At 45.7% G+C, this 17283-nt stretch overlaps 1 protein-coding gene across 9 annotated transcripts in view; it reads left to right on the top strand.

Moving 5' to 3' along the window:
- The window catches only part of caskin1 (CASK interacting protein 1), a 692879-nt gene that overhangs the window by 620284 nt on the left and 55312 nt on the right, over nucleotides 1-17283 (top strand). For all 9 annotated transcript variants that reach the window (XM_072559871.1, XM_072559867.1, XM_072559865.1 and 6 more), the window contains one exon: nucleotides 6899-6996. In XM_072559871.1, coding sequence (XP_072415972.1) covers nucleotides 6899-6996 — 98 coding nt within the window. The remainder of the gene's footprint in view (nucleotides 1-6898; nucleotides 6997-17283) is intronic.

The raw sequence follows: 17283 nt of genomic DNA, 5'->3' as shown, positions 1-17283 counted from the left end.
CTGGTGCCCTCTGTTTGCTCCCTAAAACTAATACGTTTATCATCTACATTTTCCATTCTTCCAATTGCCTTGTTGATTCTGTTATGATTATTTTCCTTCTTGTCTGTGTGAGTTGACATAGATATCTATCAAAACTGCCACTTCTTGCTTCTTTGATACCTGGTGCTCATCTGAATAAGTTGTAATGGTTACTGGAATTTTTTTCAGAATTCTTCCATAACCATAATTTCCTCCAAGTCCTCAAAATCTTTCTGTAACTTCAATGATTGAAACCATTGATCTTTCAGTACTTTTTTCTCTTGCAAACTCTGCAAGTGTGCGGAGAGGTTTATTTTTTATGATCTTAAATTTGTTGTGGTTCTGTTTGCCGAGCTGGGAATTTGTGTTGCAGACGTTTCATCTCCTGTCTAGGTGACATTCTCAGTGCTTGGGAGCCTCCTGTGAAGCGCTTCTGTGATCTTTCCTCCGGCATTTATAGTGGTTTGAATCTGCCGCTTCCGGTTGTCAGTTCCAGCTGTCCGCTGCAATGGTCGGTATATTGGGTCCCGGTCGATGTGCTTATTGATTGAATCTGTGGATGAGTGCCATGCCTCTAGGAATTCCCTGGCTGTTCTCTGTTTGGCTTGTCCTATAATAGTAGTGTTGTCCCAGTCGAACTCATGTTGCTTGTCATCTGAGTGTGTGGCTACGAAGGATAGTTGGTCATGTCGTTTCGTGGCTAGTTGGTGTTCATGGATGCAGATCGTTAGCTGTCTTCCTGTTTGTCCTATGTAGTGTTTTGTGCAGTCCTTGCATGGGATTTTGTACTGCACAAAACACTACATAGGACAAACAGGAAGACAGCTAACGATCCGCATCCATGAACACCAACTAGCCACGAAACAACATGACCAGCTATCCTTAGTAGCCACACACGCAGATGACAAGCAACATGAATTCAACAGGGACAACACTACTATTATAGGTCAAGCCAAACAGAGCACAGCCAGGGAATTCCTAGAGGCATGGCACTCATCCACAGATTCAATCAATAAGCACATCGACCTGGACCCAATATACCGACCACTGCAACAGACAGCTGGAACTGACAACCGGAAGCGGCAGATTCAAACCACTATAAATGCCGGAGGAAAGATCACAGAAGCGCTTCACAGGAGGCTCCCAAGCACTGAGGATGTCACCTAGACAGGAGATGAAACGTCTGCAACACAAATTCCCAGCTCGGCAAACAGAACCACAACAACAAGCACCCGAGCTACAAATCTTCTCACAAACTTTGATCTTAAATTTATTTGACAAGCTTCAGAGGTAAGTTGTTAAGCATTGAGTATTGCTCTTTTAACAACTTCACAGTCTACAGATTACCCTTCTAACAAACTGGTGAACACATTCATAACTATAACCTGTAACATGAAGGTCAAAACATCTTCCAGCCACTTTAACTTCCCAGCTACCTTTCAAATGAGGTGTCCTGTCTTTCAGGTTGTATGTGTTATGAAGGTGTAGAGGTGTATTGTATGTTTACAAGAGTTAAAAGCTAGCAGAACTACCTGACAGCACCAAGTGTTCTGAATAAGATACGGTGTAACCTTTTGGTTTAAAACTCACGTTTCTTCTTACAGACTATCTTCAAGCGCCAAAACTGTACAGGTCCACCCCTGGCACTTTAGCGCATACACGACAGTCATGGTGATAACAGTGTTGCACTTGGCATGCTCTGTGGATGTGACTGAATCCCTGATGACATTCTTCAGGAACACCTTCAACACCCCACGCACCTCCTCGTATATGAGGCCAGAGATGCGTTTGACACCGCCAAGGCAAGCCAGGCACTGAATAGTGGGTTCAGTGATCTTTTGGATGTTGTCCCAAAAACCTAACTGTGCCACTTCACTCTGCCCTTGCCCAAACCCTTGCTACTTTTCCCTCTGCCCAACATGATCCACAAACCACCTAGAAATACTGGCCTTACAACATCTTAATGTGTGTGTCACGAACAATGTGTCAGAGACAGTGGTGTACACAGATCACAATCCACTTACATTCTTAGAACACTATAAAGACAAGAATATGAGACTATTTTGTTGGCATCTTATGTTACACACCTTTAATTTAAAAATTGTACATGTTGCGGGTGGTAAGAATGTAATCGCAGATTTAACTGATAAAGTTGAGATTAGATTTGTATTAATTTGAAAAGAAGTTAAGGTCAACTTAGATTAAAGTTATCTATATGTTAGGATAATGTGTTTAAAGAATAGAAAAAGAAATCTTTTCATTATGATGGTTCATTTTTTCTTAAGGGGGAGGTGTTATAAAGGTGTAAAAGTGTACTGTATCATTAAGAGAGTTAAAAGCTAGCTGAACTACCTGTCAACACCAAGTGTTCTGAACAAGATACAATGTAACCTTTTGATCCAGCAGCTAGTGTAGCTGGTTACCTGGAGATGAAAAAAATTCAAATTAGGCTAATCTGTTTAAATTATACCCCAAAAAAACCAAACTCTAATCCAGTTTGAATTTACTAAATTGACAATATTAAAAGCCAATAACACAATCTGATACTTTGGGGGTATAGGATGGGAAAAACGTAAACAGTTGAGAGAGATCTGCTAAGCCTCCAACATCTGCAGACTGCCCAGAAAATTAGCTCTCTTAAAGGTACCTTTATCGATCAGTGATCTGTGAAACAGACATCCCTAAGAAGAAGAAAATCTACAGAGGAAGATATGACAGCTGCCGGGTTTTGAAATTTGAATTTTAGTAAATCTTAATCAGGGGTTTATCAGACTAGTATTATTAGATTAGATTACTTACAGTGTGGAAACAGGCCCTTCGGCTCAACAGGTCCACACCGCCCCACTGAAGCGCAACCTACCCATACCCCTAAATTTACCCCTTACCTAACACTACGGGCAATTTAGCATGGCCAATTCACCTGACCTGCACATCTTTGGACTGTGGGAGGAAACCGGAGCACCCAGAGGAAACCCATGCAGACACGGGGAGAATGTGCAAACTCCACACAGACAGTCGCCCAAGGCTGGAATCGAACCTGGGACCCTGGCGCTGTGAGGCAACAGCGCTAACCACTGAGCCACCATGTTGGCCCATTATAGAAAGGAAAATAAATGATAGGTTAGAGGAAAGAGTTGTAAATAGTTGTTGGTTAATTATTCTCTGTTAGACCTTTAAAATGGTGTTAATTTTTATTTTAAGTAGTGACTTTTGGGAATACTTGTTGGCCTCTCCAATTTTCACAGATTACCGCATGGGATAAATCTTCTCTGTGTTGCTGGTTTAAATTAAATGAAAGGGTTTACCCTGTGTTGTAACATATGCTAATCACAGATTTCCAGTTAAACATAAAGGCATCACGACAGATCCCTGGGCACCTGGCATAGACTTCCAAGACTTGGTATCGATAATCACAGATGCAAAGGTAAAGTCGCCATAGTCTTACAGACCATAGAGTTGCTCTCTTATTAAAGAAAGACAACTGGTGCTGGTTTAACCTGAATTTCTCTGCACTTCGGTTGCATCACAGCAACAGCAATGATAGCCCCTACTGTGGCTGGATCCAACCCTTTCAATGATCCTGTGTGGTCAACACAAGGAACAAAGCAGGTATTTATCTGCGTGAGCAGTCAGTGCTCTACATCACTTAGAAATGACGGCATAACATAGTCCTCTGGACAGCCGAACCAGAGCACTCTGACAACGAAGGGCCATGAAAAGCCTTGAGATCCCGTTGAGATTGGACCTTATTCCAATATATCAGCACTCATATTGCAGAGAGTTAGAGATTGCATGAAAACTAAGATTGGGACCTACCAGGCCCATCACAGCCAGAAATGGCATAGCTGCATGTAAGAACATGTTGCATTATACTTACAACTCCAACTGGTAGGATATAAGTACAGCTGCAGGAGATCTAGCATTATTTTTGCACTTTCTGGCCAGCAGCTTTTAAGGCCACAATTTTTAAGGTCGCCCTTGAAGAATTATACTTCACAGACATGACTATCTTCAACTTGCAAAGACCAATGAATGACACAATCAGGAGCGTTTGCAGCTCACAACAGTGGCCCTCTGGGCAATAAATGTGATGCCTTCATCCTGTGAAGGGATTAGAAACAACATTGGACAGTGCAGGCCTTTCAGATGCACGATGATATGTTTGCACATGGTCCTGTGTAACTGCACTATTGATGTGGTCACCTCTTGATCACCATCCTGAATCCTGACCATCAGAAGTGAAGAAAAGATAATACTGACTCTGCGCAATATGGGCACGGCCACAGCCATCTCCATTCATTGTTCACGTTGAGGAATTTCAGTGATTATGAAAAGCAACACAGTTCATACTTGGCACCCTCCCCGCAACATCCCATAACCTCCCAGGCACTATTGGCTCTCCCCCTTTTTACTAGATTGTCCCCTTCACCATCTTTGTCCCCTCAGCATCCTAGCTTGCTGACTCAAATCTCCAGCATCAAATCGCACCACTTTCCTACCACTGCTGTGTTCCTGTGGTAACCCTCCTTGACTTTCATTGTGCTGACCTCCTAGCCCACCCACTGACTAACTTGGACGGACGGACAGCTTCAACCCAGTGCAGACTCCTGAGCGCTGAACGTGTGCATCCCTTGACTGAATGTGTGGGACTGACTGGGGACTGTAATGTGACAGGCTCTCCCCAGAGTCCTGACTGCCCAAGTGGATAACCCACTGTGGCCAAGCCATTGGACAGATTGCAGATGTTGCCTTGTCTCACTGTACTGGGACCCCCTGACTGAGAGCAGCCCAGGTCCCCACCCCACCTTTGACTTGACTGAGGATTAATCTCCACTTTGAGTCTGGGACATTGTTGATGCCCATGCAGTCGGTGTGCAATTCACTTCAGACTGTGCCATCCAGTTTGACTGGTCAGTGTGGATCAGCATGACAAGCTGCCTGTACTCAGCAAGACACGAGTACTTTGATCCTTGAAGATGAGGGGCCAAAGTGCCAAAAGGCAGGGCAGGGATGCTGCAGGAATTGAGGTAGGCACAATGTGAGTGAGCACTAACAGAGCAAGTGAGAGGCCCTGAGATGATGCCTAACCCACACTGTGAGCTGGGTACACACAGACTGTTATAGCAGCAACAATCCAATTTGTTGTTGCATTCCAAGGTGAAAAGGTGTAAGTGGATAGGAAATGTGCCTTGAGGGTGTTTAGAGACTGGCACAGGTCTATGGACGTGAGGTGCGTGTGGTTGCTGCCCATGCAGTGTGCCCTGAATGTTGGTGCTGGGTGCCAGGACAAAGAACCAGAGGAGCCAGTCAGAGTCACCAGGTACCCACTCTGACTTTCATGTTGGGAATTCTCAGTCTCAAGTTTCTATTCTGCAGGTGGGAAACTGCAAATGGATGAAGTGAGATGAGAGATTAATGGGCAAGATTCCATACAAATAGACATGCTCCTGCTCACCAGTGAGAATTTCAGTTCACCATCCAACACTTGATTTGGAAAAGGGGTTCTTTCTTTCCAATATTAGGAAGCTCCTTGCTGGATTTCACCCCATTTCCACAAATTTCTGTCCAATGCTCACATTAATCAGGCAGAAAAGGTTTTGCCTCTATATATTGTCCAATTTTGAAATCCAATTTAACAATTAATTGTAAGACTTAGGGATCTGGTCAAGTACAAATCCACAATGGATACAAGCATGTTTAGACAAGGTTCACAGATTTAATAAGTTATCAAAAGAAGTCCAACACAAATGGCATTTTACAAAGCCATGCACTCAGCTTATTCACAACGGAATACCGGTCATCGGTTGACGGGAATACTGCCAAATGTGAAATTATTCTTCCACCTTTTTTCTTCACACTGTACCTTAGGAAAACAGGCTTCATTAACCCTTTCACAATGGTATCCCCCAACTGTGGACTGGTTCAAACACATGATTAGGTTCTGTTCAGCCAGCTGAGGCACATACCGTGCACGAAACCAGAACAGAGGTGCTCTCTCGATCAGGAAAGATTGGATAAGCTTGATTCTTCCTGCTTAAGGTGTGGTCACATGGATATCTTTAACATTTGAAAAGGATTTGATGGGGTAGAATTAGAGAGCATGTTTCCATTTACAGGGAAGACGAGAACTTGGTGTGATAAATATAAGTTAATCCAACAGAAATCTCAGGAAAACCTGCTTAGAAAAACTGGGGCTTACTGACACAGAGAAGAGTTGAGATTGGTAACATAGATGTGTTTGATTTTTAAAAAAATATGCATTTATATAGTGCTTTGCATGACGACTGAACAGTTCACAGCACTTTGCAGCCAATTAAATACTGTTAAAGTGTAGTCACATCATACATTATTCAAACAACACAAGAGCTTATTTGCACAGAGCAAACTCCCACAGACAGCAGTGTTGGGTAATAACCAGATAGTTCATTATTTTTTGTGATGTTGACCAAGAGACAAGTGTTTGCCTAAACACGGGGAAGATCTCCCCTGCTTCGAGATAGTGCCACGTAACATATTGCATTCACCAAAGCAGTCAGATGCAGCCTTGGCTTAATGTCTCATCTACAAGACAGCACCTCTGCCAATGCAGCACTGTCTCAGCACTGCACTGGAGTGGCACTGGAGTTAAACTTGAACCTAGAGCTGAGTGGCGCAGAGGCACAAGATGTGCCGAACAGAGTGATGAGTGGGAAATGAACGAATGGTTTTGCTGATAGGATGAGATGAAGATGTGTGGGAGGAGATTCGTACACCTCACAAACACCAGCGTGCAATGACCTGTTTGCACGCTGTCAAATCTGTGCAGTTCTAGTTTAGGTTTGATGCATGCACAAAGATGTAAATGTGGCCTGTTTGATATTCTCGATTTGTTTTGTTGCAGGAGCTGCCCGGCACCAGAGCGGATCCAGCTGCCCCTTGGCAGAACAACCATACAGTGAGCCGCAGCTGAAGAAAGCTGAGGCACAGTCAGAAACGAAGGTAAGTAAGTGTGGGAGCCACCGTGATAGAGACTCTCTAAATAAAGCTGCAGTGGTTCAAAGCTGTCAGCCTTTGGTTTCCACGCCTCTCTCTCTCTTTCTCTCTCTCTCTCTCTATCTCTCTCTCTTTCTCTCTCTTTCATTCCACACAGTTAAATCTCTGGTGAGAGCGGAGCAGGAAGACGGTGAGTAATCGTTTATTCTTGTAAAAGACTTGGATCTGCTGAAATTCCTTTCAATGAACTGACAGACATAACCAATCCAATTTACATTGCATTTCACTTCATTGTGAGACTGATGTACAGGTTTTTCAAGTGAGTAACTGTCGCCTTTGAGAATGTGCTCTTAACCCTTCCCTGACAAATGTTTTTGCACGGTACCTTCAATAAGAATGTGCCTGGTCTCCCACAGTGTCGATGGGGCTCGAAGGAATCCCACAGGACCCTAAGGAGGCCAATCAGCCCATCATGTCTCTGCTCAGTCTTTGAGAAAGCCATTGGCAATAATATAAAAGAGAGATAGTTGCTTCTCAGTCTTTCTACTGACCCAGTCTAGATTGTGTCATTCTGTTCTTTATCCACTCGTGGCTCATGGTTGCTGTTTGTGCCATATGAGAGCAGCCACCAAGTGACAGCTTGCCTAGCAATAAGGCCCCAAAGCCATGCCAAGAAAACAAACAGTGCATCTGCTGCTCAGGGGCTGTATTATAAAATCAAACATTCCACTTGCTGCCAATCGGTTCTCTCGGAAAGCTGAAAGACTTCCTTGTCTTTTGGACGGTTTCCCTGTAGTCGGAATGAACTTTCAGTCTCCCCTCTGGGATTGTATTTAATCATGTACTTATTGATATGATTAAGCCAAGCTACAAAATTGGTTTCACAAGAAATGACTGATTCTCAGACAGATCGATGCCAGATTCATGTACGTTCCTGTGGCTACTTTGCTCTATTTGATGGTTTGGCTGAAGCTGCTGCTTCTAGTCCCTCTAATCTGAGTGTCTTGGTCTCATGTATATGGTACTTGACCAGTAATCCAGCAGATGTGAATCTAAATTCCACAGAGGCACATTGTGAGTTCAGTTAATTAAATCTGGTAAAATTACCCACTGCAGAATGACGGTGAAATCAGCCAGAATTTTGTAAACATTTAACTTGTTCATTAATGTCCTTAAGAGAATGTGTCACATCCTCAGATGCTCCCACACAACAAACAACCAACTAAACATGTTACACACCCACCTACACGTTTACACGCACCCACACACAACAAACACCTACCTACACACATTACACACACACCTCCACACTCACACACACCCACACACAATAAACACCCACCTCCACACTCACACACACACCCACACACATTACACACCCACCTCCACACTCACACACACCCACACACAATAAACACCCACCTCCACACTCACACACACACCCACACACAATAAACACCCACCTCCACACTCACACACACACCCACACACATTACACACACACCTCCACACTCACACACACCCACACACAATAAACACCCACCTCCACACTCACACACACACCCACACACATTACACACCCACCTCCACACTCACACACACCCACACACAATAAACACCCACCTCCACACTCACACACACACCCACACACAATAAACACCCACCTCCACACTCACACACACACCCACACACATTACACACACACCTCCACACTCACACACACCCACACACAATAAACACCCACCTCCACACTCACACACACCCACACACAATAAACACCCACCTCCACACTCACACACACACCCACACACATTACACACACACCTCCACACTCACACACACCCACACACAATAAACACCCACCTCCACACTCACACACACACCCACACACATTACACACCCACCTCCACACTCACACACACCCACACACATTACACACCCACCTCCACACTCACACACACCCACACACAATAAACACCCACCTCCACACTCACACACACACCCACACACATTACACACACACCTCCACACTCACATACACCCACACACAATAAACACCCACCTCCACACTCACACACACACCCACACACAATAAACACCCACCTCCACACTCACACACACCCACACACAATAAACACCCACCTCCACACTCACACACACACCCACACACATTACACACACACCTCCACACTCACATACACCCACACACAATAAACACCCACCTCCACACTCACACACACACCCACACACATTACACACCCACCTCCACACTCACACACACCCACACACAATAAACACCCACCTCCACACTCACACACACACCCACACACAATAAACACCCACCTCCACACTCACACACACCCACACACAATAAACACCCACCTCCACACTCACACACACACCCACACACATTACACACACACCTCCACACTCACATACACCCACACACAATAAACACCCACCTCCACACTCACACACACCCACACACAATAAACACCCACCTCCACACTCACACACACACCCACACACATTACACACACACCTCCACACTCACATACACCCACACACAATAAACACCCACCTCCACACTCACACACACCCACACACAATAAGCACCCACCTCCACACTCACACACACACCCACACACATTACACACACACCTCCACACTCACATACACCCACACACAATAAACACCCACCTCCACACTCACACACACCCACACACAATAAACACCCATCTCCACACTCACACACACACCCACACACATTACACACCCACCTCCACACTCACACACACCCACACACAATAAACACCCACCTCCACACTCACACACACCCCACACACAATAAACACCCACTTCCACACTCACACACACCCACACACAATAAACACCCACCTCCATATTCACACACACCCACACACATTACACACACACACAATAAACACCCACCTCCACACTCACACACACCCACACACAATAAACACCCACCTCCACACTCACACACACACCCACACACATTACACACACACCTCCACACTCACATACACCCACACACAATAAACACCCACCTCCACACTCACACACACACCCACACACATTACACACCCACCTCCACACTCACACACACCCACACACAATAAACACCCACCTCCACACTCACACACACACCCACACACAATAAACACCCACCTCCACACTCACACACACCCACACACAATAAACACCCACCTCCACACTCACACACACACCCACACACATTACACACACACCTCCACACTCACATACACCCACACACAATAAACACCCACCTCCACACTCACACACACCCACACACAATAAACACCCACCTCCACACTCACACACACACCCACACACATTACACACACACCTCCACACTCACATACACCCACACACAATAAACACCCACCTCCACACTCACACACACCCACACACAATAAGCACCCACCTCCACACTCACACACACACCCACACACATTACACACACACCTCCACACTCACATACACCCACACACAATAAACACCCACCTCCACACTCACACACACCCACACACAATAAACACCCATCTCCACACTCACACACACACCCACACACATTACACACCCACCTCCACACTCACACACACCCCACACACAATAAACACCCACTTCCACACTCACACACACCCACACACAATAAACACCCACCTCCATATTCACACACACCCACACACATTACACACACACACAATAAACACCCACCTCCACACTCACACACACACCCACACATGATATACACCCACTTCCACACAATAAACACCCACCTCCAAGCTCACACACACCCACGCACAATAAACACCCACCTCCACACTCACACACACCCACACACAATAAACACCCGTTTCTACACTCACACACACACCCACACACGATATACACCCACTTCCACACTCACACACAATAAACACCCACCTCCAAGCTCACACACACCCACGCACAATAAACACCCACCTCCACACTCACACGCACCCACACACAATAAACACCCACCTCCATACTCACACACACCCACACACAATAAACACCCACTTCCACACTCACACACACCCACACACAATACACACCCACTTCCACACTCACACACACCCACACACAATAAACACCCACTTTCATACTCACACACACCCACACACAATAAACACCCACCTCCACACCCACACACAATAAACACCCACCTCAATACTCACACACACCCACACACAATAAACACCCACCTCCACACTCACACACACCCACACATATTACACACCCACCTCCACACTCACACACAATAAACACCCACCTCCACACTCACACACACCCACACACAATAAACACCCACTTCCACACACACACACCCTCACACGATAAACACCCACTTCCACACTCACACACACCCCACACACATTACACATTCACCTCCACACTCACACACACCCACACACAATAAACACCCACCTCCACACTCACACACACCCACGCACAATAAACACCCACCTCCACACTCACACACACCCACACACAATAAACACTCACCTACACACCCACCCACTCACACTCACATTCACACACAGTTACACCCACAAACACTCCATACTCACCCACACAAACAACACACGCATATTATGCACACACCTACACACACCCAAAGATACCCACACTCACAGACACACTACACACTTGCACACATACACTCACACTGACACACACGCACACCTACCTACACACACACTCACACCCACCCACACCCTCACACACCCCCCCGCACGCACATACCTACAGACATTAATACCCACGCAAACCCACCTGCACAAAAACCTCCACTCACACACTCGCACCTATGCACCCATCTATATATAAATCCCCACATGCACTCTTACACAAGCCAACACATGCACACACACCAACCTACACACGTATCTCTACACACATGCCTGCACATCCATTCATCTGCCCACCAACACTCACACCTCCCCAACCATACACACACCCACACACCTGTACAACCCATATACCTACTAACCTATGCACCTGCACACAGATGCTGACCCACTTACACAGACACACACACACATGCAGTCACTTACACACCTTTAAACACTTACACGTATTTGCCCAAATATACGCATGCACACACATGCGCATACACTTATCCTACTTCAGACAAATGTTGTATTCAAACACACACTTGCATGCATGCATACAAGCTCAAAAAAACAGTAATCTGCAAATTACTTAAGTGGAAAGCAGAATACAGGTTAAACAGCTGAAGTGATATTAACGTAAGACAATTGAAGACACTGTGAGAGTAAGTAATGACATCTGTAAGACATAGAGATTGTAAGATGTTGTAGTGGAGCATTGGGATGGAATATGGTTGAAACGGAAGCAGCACACAATAATAAAACCAAGCAGACTCTTGTGGTACAGAAGTGCTGGGAAAAGTGAAGAGAAACACATCGACCCCATTCTGCCAGTGGTGGCTCTAACGGCTCAAGGGTCTGAGACATAACGGTGGTTATTTTAAAATGCTCGTGCACTCAAGGTTTGGGCTGCAGTTGGATGTGACCGTGTTGAGTTCTGTTTCTCTGCCAAACCAAGGCACATTCAGTACTGTTTTGAATTCAGTACAATACATACAACAAGTGCTTGAAACTTGGACTGCAAATGGAACATGGTCGAAATTCCGAGCGGGTCAGGCAACATCTGTGCAGGAAGTGACAGAAGTATCAAACTGAAATTTTTGGAGAAGGCGATAGTCACACCCCCTGAAGCAGAAAGCAGGAAGTGACTCAGCTTTGGCCGGTGACAGAATCCCAGGAGACATAGTGCCACTGATGGTCAGCAGCTCAGCAGCCTCAACAGCGCCACCAGTAGTGATGACTGTTGCCGGAACTGCAACCCCAGGATCAATCCAATTCAATGGCTGGATACCGTTGATAAAAGGTAACTGTAATTGGCAACTATGTGTGGAATTGTGGGAAACAGTTAAGATTGCCTGATGGGAAAATTAGCCAACTCCCCAAAAAACTGTAAACAAAAATTCCTGCGCGCAATTCCATCCAGCCAACAACTGGATCCCTGATGCACTATGCTCAAATCACAGTCCATTGTAAAAATTTGGAATTTAGATTCAGAAACTACACTTGTTAGTGTCCTCTGCAAGGGTTGAGAGGTCACAGCAGCCAGCCAAGGGAGACAGATGAACCAAGTTTAAAAGCTTACCTTATGGCACCTGTTGGTCTCTTAATGTCTGGGCTGCAGCACAATCACTTTTTTTTAGATTAGATTACTTACAGTGTGGAAACAGGCCCTTCGGCCCAACAAGTCCACACTGACCCTCCGAAGAGCAACCCGCCCATACCCCTACACCTAACACGGCGGGCAATTTAGCATGGCCAATTCACATAGCCTGCACATTTTTGGACTGTGGGAGGAAACCCACGCAGAGACGGAGAGAATGTGCATGTGGCAGGAATTGAACCCGGGTCTCTGGCGCTGTGAGACAGCAGTGCTAACCACTGTGCCACCGTGCCGTCCCTTAAAGAATTCACTGCAGGATGTTTGGTTTTTGCTCAACGAGCCAGGCAGAGAGGCCTTGGCGATCATAGAGGCAGTTTGGCCATTACGAAAAGCAGTGCCATAGCATCTGAAGATCCTGTCCAAGGGCCTTGGAGCAGCCATTAGGGAGGAACCAACTGCAACCACCATTGCCCCTCCCCCACTGGCCCCCGCTCTTCCCACTCCCAAAAACAACCCACTCAGCCCACAGGCTGATGCAGGCAAAATTCTCCTGGAGGTCGAAAGTGGCCATTAACTGCCATTCAGCCACCATTCCCACTGCTGGAAAGATGTCACGGTGATAGAAAGATATCGGGCACCCCTCTCCACACTCAGACACAAACACACACATACAGACACACACACATACGTGCACACACAGAGACAGACATACGCACACAGACACACACGTGCACACAAACATGCATACATACACGCACACAGACATACACGCACACAGACATTCACACGCGCCATTCACACACAGCCACACTCACATGCACACGCACCATGCACAGAGCCACACACACACACCATGCACACAGACGCACACATGCACACACACCGTGCACACAGCCACACAATGCACACACCGTGCACGCACACACACATGTACACACACCGTGCACACAGCCCCACACACGCACACTGCCACACACATGCACACACACCATGCACAGAGCCACACACACACACCGTGCACACAGCCACACACACACACACCATGCACAGAGCCATACACATGCACACACTGTGCACACAGCCACACACATGCACACACATGATCACACAGCCCCACACACACACATACACCATGCACACAGCAACACACACGCACACAGCCGCACACATGCACACACACCATACACACAGCCACATACATGCACACAGACACACATGCAGACACATACATACACTCTGTCCCCACTCAGACAAAAGGCTTTCTGAAACATTTTGGCAGTTTCATCTCCTCAAAAGACCTGGATAACTGGCCAACATTTCAGGTCAGCAACAGTCAGTGACACTGTGAGGAACTAAAATCAACATACCTCGGCAGAACATAAAGAGGCCATCAATAAAAATGATAATCAGAGCCAGGAAAAGATTGATACCAATTATCATTTTGATCGGTTCAAGGTGAGAGGTTAAGTCTGTGTTACTGTATTCGTGCAATATCCAGTTACACAACTAGCTAGCAGTAGCTGTTTATTAAACCACTGACATCATCTTTCAAGGCGGGTGCAGATAAAGTTCAAGAAAGTCCTTTATTACCAGCGGGTCTTGCAGCATTAAGTTGTAAGCTTTTTTTAAACTGACCTGTTCAAGGATGTAATGATACATCTCTGGAGACTTGAACTGGGTCTTCTGGCACAGACGTAGGGACGCTATCACTGTGCCACAAGAACCCTTCATGTTGTGAGTATATCCAGAGCATGATATTTTTAAAGCCATTGGACAGATCCTATTGCAGAACCGATGCTTGATTATTGCTTGATTACTGTTCAAATTGAGGACGTGTTTGAAATTGGATTGTAAAATCAGCCCCTGCCTGGATAATATTGTCAATGGTCCGTGTCTCCCTCTCGCTGTAACTTGTTTCAAAATGAAAGCTGAAAGACAAACTTATGGATGCGTGTGTTGCCATGGGAACTACTAGAGCCTTGCTTCTATTCCTGTCTCTTCGTCACTGGTCTTTGCTCCACTGCTGTTTTGGAAAAATAATTGATTATATGATGTCTCCTGTGAACGATCTTGGGTTAACCTGTGTGGGAAATAACAGTGTTAATGGTAGGGGCGGAATTTCACTTCATTTCGAGCTGAACCTACGTTGACAGAAAACTCCCATGTGAGTGAGGTATGACATATATCTTGCAGATTAATTGTTTAATTTGAGATTGGTGATATCGAAGAGTTATCAAATAGTTGATTGTTGATCCATGCACATATGGAAAAGAGACAGGCAGTATTTAACCTCTGGCTTAATTAAGCATTCACGGAGAATTGGGAGTGAGTTACAGGCAGTAATTAATTGATAAATTAATTAGTGATCCACAGATATGTGGGAATGCAAGCACAGGTAGTATTCGATCACTGGGTTAGTTATTGTGATACATAGCAAGCAACAGGCAGGAACCATTGATCGGATAGTGAGGAAAATAATTATATATAGACATATGTATCTTTAATGACCTCAGGATGTCACTAAGCTCCTCACCATCAATTGATTCTTCCTTGAAGTGCTGTCATTGTTTTAATGTAGAGGAACAGCAGCTGATTTGTACATAGCAATGTCCTGCACAATAGAAAGCCAATATTTCTTCTTGCTTCAATTATATTATTTAAAGACGTAAAGGAGTTGCTAAGTTTATCACCTTGCAAAAAAATGTTGAGAAGCAGCCTCAGAAAAGGCTTATTTTTGATCAACTGAAGACAGATAGAACGAAAGGATAAATCCTGGAACTCAGTGATTACAGAGCAGGAAACTGAATGTAGTGATTTTTGGAATTTACTTCAGACAACTAGGTCATGGACTGTGATATATCCCTGAAGGATCATGATGGACAATGGTATTTTCTAGTGCGGTTGTATTGAGGGGAAAGCAGCAAATCTCCCAGAGTGACCTGACAGTGCGGTAGCTCAGTGGTTAGTACCGCTGCCTCACAGCGCCAAGGACCTGAGTTTGGTTCTAGCCTTGGGTGACTGTTTGAAGTTTGTACATTCTCAGCGTGGGCTTCCCCCCACTGTCCAAAAGTGTGGATTGGCCATGAGAAACGCAAGATTGCAGGGATAGTGTAAGGGGTGGGTCTGGGTGAGATGCTCTTCAGGGGGTTGGTGTGGACTTGATGGGCCGAATGGCATGCCCCTTATTTCCGTATTAGTGACCTGGAGGCTGGTTGTGGCCCCTCTCTCGTCACTCTCTGAAGATCTTTCATTCTTATGTCAGGACAGTACTCAAGGACACATTGCTTTCTTATCTAAGTGACCTGACCCCACTGTCCAGATAGCATCTCCCAGCTTAGCCTCACCCCCTCGGTCCTCATGCCGAATTGTGTCCCTTTTCTTCACTTCAAGATAGAGTTGTAACTTAGAAGGCTCTCAGTGAAAATAACCCTGACTCTGGGCATGTGCAAATCACAGTAAAGTCACTGGCAAAATGATCAATCTCTGAGGGAATCAATACTTGTAAATTTTAGTAATCCTGTCAAGCAAAACCAACAAGCTGTTTGGCCGGCATTACCCCGATTCTTTACTACCATAGCACTGAGTTCATTCTTTCAGAAGGGGCCGCTTCTGTCCATCCCCATTTCATGAACCCTCACAACAAATGTTCCTCCACACCAAGAGTTCAACATAACCCCATCCCCAAAACTTTGGATAGGAGCTGGTGGGACGTGACCCTGGAATATTGATCAGCATGCCTGTTGGAACTCCAAACTTCATAAACAGTCAGGAGACTGGTACATTACCTTCGATGACCTCTGGATAACTCAGAGTAAAAAGGTGTGGCGCTGGAAAAGCACAGCAGGTCAGGCAGCATCTGAGGAGCAGGAGAATTGATGTTTCGGGCATAAGCCCTTCATCAGGAATGTGGGCGGGGAAGGGAGCCGAGACATAAATACGAGGGGTGGGGTTAGGGCTGGGGTGAAGATAGTTGGGAAGACGATAAGTGGATGCAGATGGGGGGGGGGTGGG

Source organism: Chiloscyllium punctatum, chromosome 40 (assembly GCF_047496795.1).
Source record: "Chiloscyllium punctatum isolate Juve2018m chromosome 40, sChiPun1.3, whole genome shotgun sequence".
In the NCBI taxonomy this organism is placed as follows: Eukaryota; Metazoa; Chordata; class Chondrichthyes; order Orectolobiformes; family Hemiscylliidae; genus Chiloscyllium; species Chiloscyllium punctatum.
Note: the sequence above shows the minus strand (reverse complement) of the source record. Positions and strands in the feature narration are given on the sequence as shown.